The 15,635-nt window shown below is 40.0% G+C and overlaps 1 protein-coding gene across 1 annotated transcript in view; it reads right to left on the bottom strand.

Annotated features, from left to right (window-relative positions):
- Positions 1–15,635, bottom strand: part of NYAP2 (neuronal tyrosine-phosphorylated phosphoinositide-3-kinase adaptor 2) — a 160,412-nt gene that overhangs the window by 52,252 nt on the left and 92,525 nt on the right. The window contains 1 exon segment of the mRNA XM_044432989.1: positions 5,371–6,468. Coding sequence (XP_044288924.1) covers positions 5,371–6,468 — 1,098 coding nt within the window.

Below are 15,635 nucleotides of genomic sequence, written 5' to 3'. Positions count from 1 at the left end.
AGCAGAGAGGCTTCAGAAAATATGATGACTCAATAAGAGGGAAATATATGAACTGGTCTGTCAGAAATTGATCTACCCCCATCCCTCCTTTTCCTTTCAAACAGATTAAGACAAGAGTCTGACTGCAGTCTTTATTATGTTAAAGAGGGCCAGCCAGTCTGGCTTTGTGAAACAAAAGGAGTATTGTAAAGGTCAAAAGACATCATCAGAAGGCATCTAATGATTATCAGGAAGCCAGCTAATTAACAGGAAGCCAACTAATTAGAGAGATTACAGCTCATGGCCTCCTATCTCCCTAAGTGAGAGGAGTTAGCTCCATCCTCAAGGAGGTTCCTGATGTTTATGGCTAGATAATGGAAACACTGAACACCGTCCAGTTGGTCTGCCCTCTTGAACTGGCATTGGATGATGGGACAAATTCTGTTCTTCCTTGCTGGCCCTGCCTGTTCAATAGTGTCTCCTCCAAAATCAGAGGTGCTCTTTTCATCAACCATTTGGCTTATCTTGAAGCTCACTGGCCTTTATATTTCAGCTAAGAATTCCAACTCCACTGCCTCTTCCAGTTCAGATTCAGAATTTGAGCTAACCTCCTTGAAATGCTATATGTGGGAGAATTGGCCCCAGTACATGGTTGAGCCAAAATCACATTCTGTTTGGGAATTTCTTGAGTTTGGCCTATACAAATATAAATATCAAGAGTTTAATTTTTATGATTTAAAAATTATAAATGCCTTTGATATTGCCACTAAACTAGTACTTATTTTATCCTAGATGGATCTTCAACAAATACTTTTTCAGTTATATTTCCTGCCATCTGTATTTCTTCACTATTTGTTTGTCACCTCGCTCTAATGATTCCTAAATGTTGTAATATATTTCACCAGAAAGGAGAGGAAATGGGGAAAAAACCCTGTTCATGTTACAAGGACCATATAGGACTGAAAATCCAGATTTGTCTGCATCCCACACACACAGAATAATATTTTGTATTTATTAGTGTAATTGTTAGGCCAAACACACACACAAATGAGCAGCAGAATGATGATTTCACACAATGTACCACAAGCTGTCACGATCCTGTACAGAGATGAAGCAAATGCTTTCACTGACTCACTCTCTCAACTTGAGTCACCCAGCTCATATGCATAAGGATACATTTATTAATCTCCATGTTGCTACCTCAAAAACTCAAAAATTCCATGTTGCTCCCACATCAACATAATGACCTACATCCCTACCTATCCCTTGGGAGACAAGGCTTTGTTTCTAGAATGGAGAGATTAGTGGTCAAACTAAAGTTTCTTTTCATGGAGACATGTATGGTAGAATTTTGGGGTGTTTTCCCTTATCTTTATGTAAGCATGCACATATCAGTTTGGGACCTTGGTACTCCAAGAAAGGGGTGTTAATTCTTTCTTCTGTCCACTCAGTTTCTACATAATTCCTCCTGCTCCCATGGGAGGGAGAGGAGAGGAGAGGAGAGGAGAGGAGAGGAGAGGAGAGGAGAGGAGAGGAGAGAGAAGAGAAAGGAATGGCTCAATTCTCTCTCTCTCATTCACACATGCCCTGTGGAGGGGTGGGAGAAAAAATTATGCCCATTCAAAAGAGTGCTGTGGAAGCTTTTACTACCCCTCCGATGGCATGGCATGCTACTGGTCTGAACTGGGGCTGCATAGCATTACAGATATATAAAGATTGCACATAGCACATAGCCGCACATATGTGTGTTCAGACATTTTGTTCAGTCCTAAAGGTGTGATCCTATAGGGCTGACACCTGATAGGCAGAAGGCTTCAACCATGGAGTGCTCCATCTATCCTGCTGGCAAGAGCTGAGCAGGGTAGCAGGAGAGGCAGATGCAGAGACTTTCACAGCTGTTCCATCCACCGTGCTTCCATTTTGAGCTTAGATGGGCCTCTAGCTTGCCTACCTGCCAATGGAGGGCTCAGGAACTGAGAGGCTTGTGGATCCAGTGGATTCATGTCCATTCTATTCCCTGTCCACAATCCCCCCTCCCCCACAAACATGCACTTCCTTTCCTCCTGAATGTATTCTTCCTGAGGGATCTTGTTGTGAAGTTCCCATGGAAGCTGGTGGAGATAGAGAACCTGGAGAAGCATTCACCCCACTCCAAGGTGGTACCTCTGTCTATGCTCTCAGATGATAAATCCCCAGTAGCCCATCCCCCCTCCTATACCCCAAAAATGTCCCATGGCCAGATTAGAACAGATTAGAATGAAGTGGAAAAGCATATGTTTTGCCCTCAGAAGGTTCCAGGTTCATTTTCCAAAATGAGGTAGCATGTGTCATCATAGACCTGCTCTTGAGATGCCACAAAAACATTGCTACTCAGAGTAGAAACTATGCAGTGACATGGATAGTCTGAGCTGGTATGTGGCAGCTTTCTGTGTCCCCAATTCCTCCCAGAGCCACATATAAATGGAGTCAAGTTCTTCCCCCACAGCTGAAAATGACTGGAGCAGAGAGGCTTAAAATGCAGTGATCTATGGCATACACACCACCATGTATGCACAGCTGAAATTTGGCTCATGACTTTCTGCCATGGACACTAGAAACACAATGCTATCAGGTGCATTTGGTCCAGAAAAGGGTTTAGCTCTTCTGCCTGAAAGGCATTATTTATAGCCACTTGCTACATAAATGCCAGGACAAGAAAATAAACCTTTCTCAAATAAAAGCAGCTCTGCTATACAGGCTTCAAGATACCTCAAACTCAACCATAAAGTGATTTTATAGAACCTGAAGGGGAAAGTACAACATGCTCACTTACTCTGCTAACATATCAAAGGTTATGTTACTCTGCTAACATATCAAAGGTTTAGAATACAATTCCTGCCTGCGCTCATTTCATTTTCCTAAAGATCTGAATCAAAAGCATTTTCAGCATGCTGAAGGCAAACAAGAGGCAACATCTTATGAAAGGGAGAAAGGCAATAGTCCACTGAAACAGCTTTGTGTCATCTAATTGGCTCCTTCTACTTAGAATAACCAAACCAACAGAGTTTATTTAGCTCAGGGTGTTGAAACTCAGGCCTGTGGGACAATTCCAGCCTGCCTGGGTCTCAGTCTCCAGATAGTCTTCTTTAGTTCTGCATGTTAAATTCTTTAGTTCAGCATGTTGCCCTGTGCATTAACAGGAGCAAAGAGCAGCCAGCCACTTTCTAGTATGAATCTGCCTTCCCTGATGCAAGTTTGCACAGGGCAACATGGGAGCGGGCCTTTGTGGCAGTGACCTCTTCATTATGGAATGTTCTCCTCAGTGTTGGGTGTGCAGTGTCATGAGGCACAGTCCTTCTGAGTAAACACACTGCTTCAGAGTCCCTTTTCACAGTGCTTTATTGTTACGTAACTTTTTTGTCAAACATTTCGAATTCACCCAGAGTACAGTGTTGGACCCTCTCTGAGCCCTCCCCTTAATCTTCATCCCATTTAAAAGACTTTATCCATTGCCAGCTCAGAGGTGGGGCATTGCCATTCCTTGCCTGTCTGCCTTGCCTGCGGCTCCAACAACTGAATCTCCTGCCAATGTTGCCTCCTAGCAAACAGCCACTTCTCCTCGGGGGAGGGGCCTCTACATAGACTCATAGAAGCATACAATCAGAGAATAGTAGAGTTGGAAGGGGCCATGAAGGCTATCAAGTCCAACCCTGCTGTTGCACCATCCCACTCAGATGGCTGTCCAGTTTCTTTTTGAATGTCTCTAGTGGGAGAGCCCACCACCTCTCTAGGCTGTTGTAGAATTGCTCTGACAGTCAGGAAGTTTTTCCTGATATCTAGCCTGAATCTAAGTTGTCACAACTTGAATTGATTATTCCGTGTCCTACACTCTGCCATCAGCAAGAAGAGATCTTGACCTTCCTCTTTGTGACAGCCTTTGAGGTACTCTTGAAGGGATATCATGTCCCCCCTCAGTCTTCTCAAGGCTGAACATGCCCAGTTCCCTCAGTCTCTTCTTATAGGGCAGAGTTTCCAAACCCTAGATTATTCTTGTTGTCCTCTGCTGGACCCTTTCTAATTTACCTGCATCTTTCTTCAATCTTGGTGGCCAGAACTGGACACAGTATTCCAGATGAGGTCTGACCAGTGAGGATTATAGAGGAACTACATCTACATCTGACAAACTGTTTAGTTCTTGGTGCACACTCTGAGCAGACCCTGAACTCACCTCCCACTCTCCCATGGGTAAATCAGAGTTCTTGTCATCTTCTGTCCCCAGCTCTGCTCCTTGCTGGGCTATCTCTACAATCCCACAGGATGGTTGGTCTCCACCCTCACCCAACTGGGGTAATGGTGTTTGAACTACAGGCATTTCCTGGCCTTGATCTGATACTATCATTTACTGACATTCCAAAACTGCTTCATCTTCACTGTTTGAATCCCATTCCTATCAAATCTATCAACAGACTGAGGCTCTTCTGGTGGCTTGTCCCTGTGTGTGCACAACTAGTGCCAATCTTGTTGTCCTTTTGGAAACAGGTTAATAATTTCCTCTATTTCTAGCCTTTTGATGGGGTTTTACAATTTAAAGTTAATTGATTTACTGGGTCCTGGTATTTTATTGACAATTGTGTTAGCTGTTTAAAATATTTGTAAGTTAAAGATTTTATGTTATTTTTATATTAGATTTGAGGGCTTTAATTTCTGTAAACCACCCAGCTTTCATTATTAGGCCAACATGGTTGGTGATGGTGATAATGAGCATAATTTGCATGTGCACACATGTGCACAGATATGTGCATCTGTAGCAAGTGGGCAGTGGCAATTGAATTCCTAAGCAGATGTTGACCATGGCTGGGGTAGTAGGGCGGACTTAGGAAAGATGAAACTAAACTACAGTTCTTGGGGTTAATACAGTCATCTGTGCAAAGAGCAGCATTAACATGCGTACACTAACATCATGAGCTAGAAGAAACATCTTAGAAAATAGATGAGCTTTCCCCATATGCTCACTGGAACAGCCTGAAACTATTTCAATTAAATAAACTTTCAAAGAGCAATCCATTTCCACAGTAAGCTAAGGAGAGTTCATCCATCATTGTTATAATCCAAGGAGGTACCAAAATCCCCAAACTGATATGAATTGATTTGCTTCTAATGTATTCATCTATGTTTCGGTGCATCTGCAGAAGTGAATACTGTTTCATAAACACTGAAATCTGTGAAAAATTTGCATAGAAAGGTAAATGTTGCCTACTGCCTTTCGGCTTTTAGACTACGGTATGTTTAATTCATATTAGGGAGCAATCTGGTTATTTGCTACTAATTTGCTAACTTGTGACACAAGTTTTGATTTTAGGAAAGAGGTGAAGTATCATTATCATCATTATCATTATCATTTTAAACACTTACTCTCTGCAGGCTCTTTAGATCTTCTTCCACTGGAGGATTTCCTCAGTAAACTTCGTCCAGAGGTAAAAAGGCTGGTTAATTCCTCTAGAGGACTTGTAGGTGTTCTTGAACGTGAACTACTCTGTGATGATGACCCGTAGGTATTGACAGAGGCATTTACCATTTTTCCTCCTTCTTGCAATATGTTTCTGGCTGTAGAATGAGGCACTGATGGAGAACTTCTTGAGAGACTTCCTGAATGTACTGAATCATAAGGAGGAGGTCTTTTGAGACTTAAGGGGGTAAGTGACCGACCCATACTAACAGGAGAGGGAGAGGCAGAGTGGCTTTTAGGATAGCCATGGGGAGACTGTGTTCTGTATAAGGTAGAAGGATGAGGAGGTGAGGAGGAGTGCCCTGGAGTACTAGTTCCATGAGATGCTGTTGGGTCTTTCTCCAGTTTTTGATGACTTGGCGTATGAGGTGGCAGTGAAGACGGAGAAGCTCCAGCTTGCTGTTTGATATAAGACACGTTCTCTAAAACAGGAAGCTTTGCGACTTCCAGTGGTGTTAAAGGAGATTCATCAGAATTTGGGGAGCATTGCACTGGTGCAGGTGGGAATACCAGGAGCGGAGGTCTATGAGAAAGCAAATTTGGAAATGGTGGGGGGATATCACAAAGCACACCCTTGGGAGTGGATGGCACTGAGGACTTGGTGAAATCAAGGTCAGGCACTGTGGGAGTAGCACACTGAGAGGAACAGCTGTGGTGGTCATACTCACATGGACACTTTGAATCTTGACCTCCATCATCAAAGATGGGGTATTTCATTTCCTCATAGACTGCCTCACTTTGGTCCTCATCGTCTTTTTTGAAGTCTCTTAGTATGTTTCCAACCATTTCAATATAAACTGGTTCTTCTTCTTCTGTATCTGGAGCAGGGCTGCTGACCTGTGATAAGGAGGCATCCCTACTAAGGGTTGACCTTGTGGGGCCATGTTTTTTGATGTACGTCTCATCAAAAGATGCACTTAGCTGAGTGTTTGGATTCCGTTTTGGTTTAGGGGGAGGAACCTTCTTCGTGTATTCATCACTGTGAGGCCTTGGTTTGGCTGATACTGTAAAGGAAGCAAAATATGCATTTATGAGACATTAAATGGAAATATTGCCCACCTCAAATACTTGTGGTATGCTTATGTTATACACACAGAAACATACATTCAAGATTTTTTCACACTTAAACTGTACAATTGAATGGATACATTTAATAAAATACTGTTGAGACAATACCACCTGAAGGTCACTAGAAGTTTAGACATGGTGTTATATGAATTTCACTCTCTAACAATTATGTTCACTCATAAGAAAATGTGATAGAAGCTGGATCAGATGAAAGACTTGTATCGTTGACTGTTGTCACAATGGCCCATGGGATACCTAGGAGAAGCCCATCTGTGAGGAGGAATATAATAGTATCCTTGTGCTCATGTTCACCAGCAACGGGTATTGACAAACAAACTGTATCTGATGCTGGAGATAATATAGACCCAACATGACTTTTAGCTGCTGATAGCTTTATGCTCCAGGAATTTTTCCAATTTCTTTTAAAGCTATCCAAGTCGGTAGTCATTGCTACATCCCCTGGTAGCAAAGTTCAGCTAAGTACTGTGAAGAGATACTCCCATTTATCAAAGCCAACACACACATGCACGCCTCATGTAGTCCTCTTCAAAGTAAGCTGAATAATTGGACATATCTACTGTTCAGCATCTTAAGGTTTCAATAAAATTGTAGAAAGCTCTGCTAGAAATCTCTTTCTATAAATTTAAAGCCTAGAAATAATATGCTAGGCTTATTTTTAAATATCTATAAATTATTGTATTGAAATCATTTAGATGAAAAGGTCAAGGATTTCATACAAATTAATACCTGTAGATTAACCAGGAAATTAATTTGTGGAATGTTTTATGATTCCCTTAACTGTAAAAATGCTAATATCAGGGTTCCTCCTTCTTTCGCACACATTAATTGTCATTAGTCCACATAGTTGTGTAAAAACATGCAATATGTGCAGATGTCAATTCCCTGGAACAAGAAAAGCTTGTGCTGAAAGCTCAAGTGGTTTACTGACATTTTCCACAGTTTAAAGCTACCTCCTGCAAGCACAGAGAGGCTCTTTTTAAGGCTATGACTTAAGGGAAGGGCAGGAAGGACTTCCTTTTATAAGCATTTTTTAAAAAGAGGTAGAAAAGTGTCGCTACTACTACATTTCCAACAGGGCATACTGCCTATGTTCTGCTCAGGAAAATGCCAGGCTAGGCTGGGTTTTCTATAAAATGGGAGAATTCCTCAAGTATGCATAATTTTCTAGCTTCTCTTGCCCCAACACACACCTGCAGGGACTGAGCTTTTGCTGGGGCCCACTGGAATTGCTTCTCCATGGGAAAGTGTGAACAAGAGGTGTTTGCATTTGCCCAGATTCTCTGTGCATCAACTTATGAAAATGCTTAGATTTGTATAATGGAAAAAATTGCAGAAAAAAAGAGTATTGTTTAAAGTTGTATTATTTTCACCTTCAGACAAAAGTGTGAAAATGTGCATATTTTAAGTTAGTTTTGAACATCTTCTGGAAAAGAAGTGCAATTTTGGAATGTGAACGTATGCGAAAATTTGCTAAACTTTTTCAAAAACAAGGTCCCCTTCTAAGTCCTCCTCTGATGTGAATGAAGCATGCTCAACTCTTTTGCAAGTATACCAAAATTCTTATGCATCCTGTTCCTCTTTACCATTGCAACCTACCTCTCACCTTGACCCAGACACAATTAATCAGACAGGTCCTAATGTCTCATGTTCAAATGTCTTACCAGAGGTTTCACTTCCCATGGGAAGCCACTCTGGTGGCCACAGAGACACCTGTAGGATGACAGACTTCGATGAACATGTCAACTACACAAAATATTTCTTAAGACAATTCACTGCTTGTAAAATTAGCTGTATGGACTAATGGCATCTGATGCTTCTGCAACAATTTCTATGTGGAGGAACAGTCCAGAGCTGTCAAAATGCATATAAAAGAATATTGCCCTTGTAATAGTCAGAGTAAAAATCCTGAAGACATACTTTTTTCTGAAGGCTCCATTTATACATTTTAAGCAAGGATACAAAGCACCATTGAAATATATAAAGTTGCATATGGAATTTAAAATGTTTTGTGTGCATATAAAAACCAATGAGTTGAATTGCTCACATTTTGTACAGCTGTTGAAGGTGAAATATGCTGGGCTGCTCTGAGGAATAAAACTTTATCTTTTTTACACTCTGGGGCTTCATATGTCCTTTCTTTATGTGATTTTGGAAATTTTCATTTTGTCTGAGCATATGTGAAAGGGGGAGACATGAACCAATCATGTCTCTTCCATGTATGTCTAAAACATGACTCATAAAACACTATGATTTAAACCAAGTTAATCTCTTTCACATGTGACTAAGGCATGCTCCACAGAACACTCTGACATTCACTACAGGTAATCAGCCTCGCAGAACATGCCAATCCTGTGCCAGTCCTGGCCAGATAAATAGGCCAATGATATTCTTTGCTCCCTCTTTCCAATCAGACCAGGGCAAAGGGCTCTCTGCTTAGAAAATAAGTCTAATAAATAGACAAATAAATAAATAGGCTTAATAACGAAAAGCCGAACAGTCAGGATGGCTTTCTAGGGCAAAAGAAGAGTATTGTAGAAGGCAAAAACAACAGAAACAGTGCTAGTTTGAATACCAGTCTTTAGGGAAATGTGCCTTAATAACAAGAAGTTGATTCCGAACTGAATAGACTTCTCCCCTCCAAAAAAATAAAAAAAGTACAAAAGTGTTGTCAAGGTTGATTCTTGTGCTTCGGGACTAATTGCTTGGAGCATCTGACACTTCTCAACTGGTCTGCCCTCCTAACCTCACACCATACTCTCACATTAATTGATGCTAGGTCTGCCCGCTCCACAATAGCTTGCTCACTAAACTTCCCAAGGTATTTGAAACTGCCTGATTCTCAGTGATGGACTGACTTATCTCTAAGTCTACTTGCCTTGGCAGTTCAGCTGTAGATTCTAATCCCTCCTACTCCTCATCTGAGTCAGAATCGATATTTATAATCTTTGAAGTCTCTTTTATAGAAGGAGTAAGCCCAAACACCACGTGGTGGGTTTAACCTAGGAATGGACAGATCTGCTGGCTTTACTTTCTTCCACATTCATTGCTTTTGAAACCCCCTTTTCCTTCCAGGTATGAAAACAGTTGCAATGTTTTACTAAAAGTGAACTGAACTGAAAAGCTCAGCCTCTGCTCTTGCCAACTGGAAACAGCCGTGCTCATGATGGAATGGATCATGTTGGACCTGCCTGCCATATAACTGCTACTGATGAGCCGGCAATCCTAATTATGGACTTGCATGTTTGAACTCATAGAGAAACAGTGCAAGGATTTGAGAAGCTAATGTGTTAAAGTCCTAGACCTGGACAGACAAATCTCTCCATTTTGATTTCTCTCACATTCAGTTTGTTAAAACCTCAAGTTATTTCTGTCCCAGATATGAAGAAATGTGCCAGTTTGGGTACTTTCTTTTAAAAATGAACTGAAGTGAACTTCTCACCCATCCCTACAACTGTGATTTCTTTGGATTTCAGGGACTGAAATTAGAGCCATCAGGGGGTATTTTGCCAGGTGCCTGTAGCATAATATCTCTCAGGTCCATGCTGCTTCCTACTTCACAGTGGACAGCATGGCTCAAGCTTTTAGCCTTGTTTAGCTGTGGAGAGGCCTGCTTCGGGGAGGAGATTGGATGGAGTGACCTTCAGCTCTCTTCCAAGTCTGTACTTTGCAGCCAAAGGGTCCTTCCCCCCCCTCCTTTCCACCAGTAATTCAAGCATTATCTGCATTTTATGCTTTATATTGAGCAGCATAATCAAGGAAAAGAAGATAATATGGTTTGAAATGCACTGTGGCAGCACCTGGCATTTTCTCATCTGGTTTATGATGCCATTTTATAACCTATATGGAAAACAGAATACAATTAGTGGCAGAAAGGTCAGCTGACTTCAGCCCAGTATACAGTTTAGAAGATAAACATCGGCAAGAGGAATTTTAGCCTAGTATCTCTTCCTGTATCTCCCCCCACCCATCCCATTCTGTACATTACAAAGTGATTTTTTTAATGTAGACCAGAAAAAATGTAGACTTACATTTCTCCCCAGAAGTCTGGCTTGTAAATATTTTATAATGTAATTTATTTAAAATACTCTACTATGTTCTTTGCTATTATTTCAGGTCCTGACTGAGCAATCCTTTACCTTTCCAGAATATTAAGAGAACACAGTCATTCAACAGGGAATGCAACATTCTGCTTACATTGATCACAGAAAATAGTTTTAAAAATGACAGAAATGGGCAGCATTTCTACACAGTTATATGTAATTAACTCTGGGCATATATTGTGTGTGTGTGTTTGCATGTGTACATGCACATATAGGATATCTGGCAGTGTCCCACAGCCAACAAGGGATTATTTGGCATTCTCTGTGAGAGAGAAAAAGGCAAAATGCTGCGTTAGTACTCTGACATTTAGCAGACAAGGAAAACATTCTATGCATGCTGTGAAAACAAACTCCCATGAATAGCTCACTCTGGCCAACTTAATGGTATTCACACTTTCCACTGATGTCTTTTTATAGGTATGGAAATCTGTTCAAGAAGTGCCCTGCCAGTCAGACCAAAGTCCATCTGGCCAGGGTAAAAATAAAATCTATATCTGCTTTCTCCATGCCATTCACAATTTTCCCAATTTCTATTATCCCCATGCTGTGCTCAGTGTTTTCCTATTTAAAACAATCAAATCAAATCAATTCAAATCAAATCAAATCAAATCAAGGTTGTTGTGTACGTGCACAAGTACATACACATATATGTTTAAGTGCATTTTTTTCTTTCTGCAACTCTGTGAAAGCAATTCAGAGTTCCAACTGTTTTGTTGCTGAGTCTTTCTGTGTACTTTTTATATATTTCCCGTTCTCAAAATCAGGTTGGGACCTACAATCTAAAATAAAGCTTAGAACTTTGACACAAAACCAAAACCAAAAACCTAACAATCTTCTAACACACATCACTTAAATATTCATTATGGTATTTGGGGAATATTGACATCATCCTGCAAATAATTCCACAGAATCCAGTTCCTTTGTCCAACATTCTTGCATACACACAGTAGCTTAAAGCGAACAAGTGGGCAAATTTGTTGATTTCCAATCTTAAATTTGCCTCTTCCTGAAGTTTAACTAATTGTTTTTCACATGAAAATTCATGGGCGCTTCTGTGCACACATTCTCCTAATGCAGGATTTTTTGTCCAATATACGCATTTTTGCAATGATGTTCCTACTGTTCATTTTAATGTAATTTTAGCATAATTATAACTTCATTTCCCCTAATATGCACTTTTTGCTTGCAATTTTTGCTGAACCCCATTGCAAAAACCAGAGAAGGGTAACTTTTGATGGATAAATGACTTTTGGTTCACATAATGTTTTAAAAGTCTGCAATCAGATTGTTTTGCATTGTAATATAAACTAACAAATTTCTCCCTGTCCCTTGTGTGGTCTGCAACCCCATCTAAAGCTTTCCAATGATTGGCTACCTTACTTTTGCTAAGGCAGCCCAAAAGAAGTTGTCAAACAGTTCAGAGGCAGACCATCTAAAAGTTATAATACAAACAGATTATTGTAAATGGCTTCTACTGTAATATAATTATATTGCTTTTAAATTAGGTGAAGGCAAAAGATTGACCATTAAGAGATTCTTTTGGCAAATAAAAGTTTCTGAGCCCAATAATTCAATTCTTAAAATAGTAAATTGGGTGGCACCCAGCTGAGCAGGGAAACTAAGATAAGACTATATGGCACTGTTGATATGAAATGTTTTTGTAACACAAAGGATCAGCAGTTTCCATGCATACTTATGACACACTGAAGTTAATTCTAGATGTTCTGTAGGCTTCGTGTCTTCAACAGCTCTATGAAATCTTTTTCCCCCCATGAGGATGGGTTAAAATATGAAATTATGATTTGGCATTTCCTTTCATGATTGCTCAGAATATGAAAAGACTTTTTAAAAATAACAGTTTGTCATTTTCTATTATGCCTTAGCTGTTTATCAGCTTTTCAGACCTCCACACAGAGTTAATACACTGTACATTTCAGCTCACTAAGAAGACTGGCATTAAGTATACAGAACAATTAAACTCCTACCCCTTCACTTGTAAAGGCAATGCATCATAAAGAATTTTAAATCTACCTTCACTCGCTCGCTCTCCCTGCTTAAACTGGTAAAAATGAAAATTTACGCACTGGCAAATATTTTACAGACAGACAGACAGATATAATTTGTGTCCCACCCAGGAGTTAGCTACTCAAGAGTGCATCTTTTAAGTGGTAGTACTCACATAGGGAATACCCCTCCCTAGATAGTTCTACTATCAATGCTGGTATATTTCAGCACTAAGCAATTGTCCTTTTATTCTCTCAGGCCTTTTAATCCTATGTATGTTTCTATTGCTATGGTTAAAAACAAAGAACTATTTTCGATATTTGTAGATCTTCTGGTGTAAGATTGCTCTCACTGCTGCTTCATTTAATTAATCACTCCTTTTAATTGATAGTTTTGGTCTAGTGCTTCTGCATTTATGTGGATCTTGAATTTTATTTATGTTTTTGTTGTGCATCACCTTAAGAGCTGTGAACACCAGGGTAAGTAATAAATATGAGAAATACATAGATGGATGGATGATATACTATATATACTTTGCCCCATTGACAAGAACAAGAGTTACTTCTAAAGAGACATGTACAGGACTGTGCTGTAATATCTTTAGTTTTGCTTAGAATGCACATTCTAGAAGAAATGCAGCTCCAGAAGAATTCTATATTCTGAAACTGACACAGTCATAGTTTGGGCACATCTTGAGAAGCCAAGACTCAGCGGAGGAAACAGTCTTGCTAAGAAAAATTGAAGCAGAAGCAAAAAGGGGATACCAAATCTGAGATGGATTGATTCTATAAAGGAAGCCACATCCTTGCATTTATAAATGCTGAACTGGGCTGTGAAGGACAGTACTCTTGAAAGGCTTTCTTTTGTAAGAGCAACAGAAGCTGAAGATGACTTGACAGAACAGAACTTTTCTGGTGACAATGGAATCCCAAAATGTAGGTTGAAATTTGCAGAAGATTTATAAGTACTCTTCAACTGCTCATGAATAAAGTCATATTACTGGTGACTGCCCACAGGCTTTGATGTTTTGCTTATTAGGGGCACGAAGAATAGACGCTGTTGCTCTCTCACTAATCTGAGAGCTCTGGACTGTCTGCTTTTCCATATTAAAGCAGCTCTCCACCTCTGTGTTTATGCTGAACTGAATTAGTTAACCTTTCCCACAATGAAATATCCATCAACAGAACATTCTTGGGAAATTACAAAATGACTGATTACTTTCTACACTTTGGGACTTCCGCCTCTGGACTTTATTCCTTAGCTCCATGTTTTTCATCAGGACTGTGTAAAGGAACAACCTTGGATAAACATCAAATACTAAAATTAATCAAAAATGGCACTCTGTGGATATCTAACCTTCCAATTCCATTTTAAAATGTTTTCAATGAGTATTTTCAAACCAAGAGTATTTCAGACTCTTTTAAGCAAATAATCAAGTATTTTATTTTGTTTTTTACACTTCTATACTACAGAAAAGCCAAAACTGTCTGGGAAATTCATAAGAATTAAAAACTTAAAATACAAGATAGCATACACTATAAAATTTGAAAATTACAGTCCATACTAGAAGTATAAATCAAACTGAAATCTAGCAGCAAGGCAAAGATTTGAAATCCAAAATGGGGGCAGTCCTATAGCCACAAGACAGCATCTAGACCTCAGAAATGCACTTTTAGTTTGGGGCTGGGCCTCTGCCCTTGAAGTGCTGTCCCTCCAGCCTCACAGTCAGTAGAAAATGAACTGGGTCAGCTATGGCCCCAAGGTCAGTGACCAACCTCAAACTGGAAGATGGTGGCTATTGCAGATAATGGTGATGAGAAGAGCTGATATGTGGTACCCTGGTGCTATCTCATCCTCTTTTACTTGTGGCCTTGGGTAAGAGATTTAAGCTACCAAGATTGGTCTTTGCAGCATGGGAGGATTGCAGAGGCAACCTTTGCCCCCAAAGTCCTTGCCCTCTTGTGGGAGGATGCTCATCGTCCTCCAGCTCTGGAGAATAATGGGCATCCACATGGGCTTGTACTGAAACCAATTGAAAAGAACAGAAACTTAAAGACTAAAATGCCTCAGAAATTAGGATGGTCTTCACCAGAAATAGCACAACATAGGTGCCATGAAATCCTTTCTGGGAATTTAATTCCACAGCTGGGATGCCACAACAGAAAAAGCCCTCTTTATAGTGAAGGCTGTGATGAAGCTCTAAAGAATCTATCTCTATAGCATTCATGGACTTCTTCTTGTGCTTGGCTCTGTCTTGAAAAGCAAGTTAAGAAGAAGTCAGTGACTGTTCATGGAATGAAGGTTACACAAGCCGCAACTTTGTTTTGCATCATGCACTCTGTCACATGAACAATTTCTGGCTAGTGCCACATGCATGCTGGATGCACCTTCCAGGAACTCCGGCTCACAGCTGTAACAAAGTAGACCAAAGTCCAGGGAACCAAGCCCAGGGAATCTGATGGATTCCCACTCCCAAAATATTCCTCACACATTATTTGCTTGTTTAAAACATTTTATATGGTTCCTATTAGCCTAACAGCTCTCTGGACAATAACCCAACATATCAAGAATAAGCAAAAAAAATTACAACAATAATCCATAAAATATATTCAACAATAACAAAAGGAGTAAAAAAAATAGAAACAACAAGAATAGGTAAATGATATTAAAATAATGATTTAATTATTTTAAATCCACAGTGCTATAATCCACAGTGGTATGATAGAATATGAAATAACAATGCAATTTTCAACAGCTAAAATACTGGAAGAATAACAAGGTTTTAGTCTGGCACCTAAAAGTATAAAGGGTTGGCACCAGGCACCCCTCTCTGGGGAGCTGGTTACACAAACAGTGCACCATAGCCAAAAGGACCCTTCTCCTAGTAGTCACCTTCCTTAGATCCTTTAGTGGTGGCTCCAGAAAAGGACCTCCAGTTATGTTCTTAAGGTCTAGGCAGGTGTATATGGATACACATC

Source organism: Varanus komodoensis, unplaced genomic scaffold (genome assembly GCF_004798865.1).
Source record: "Varanus komodoensis strain SLA01 unplaced genomic scaffold, ASM479886v1 scaffold25, whole genome shotgun sequence".
NCBI classification, from domain to species: Eukaryota; Metazoa; Chordata; class Lepidosauria; order Squamata; family Varanidae; genus Varanus; species Varanus komodoensis.
This window is presented reverse-complemented; position numbering and strand designations above follow the sequence as displayed.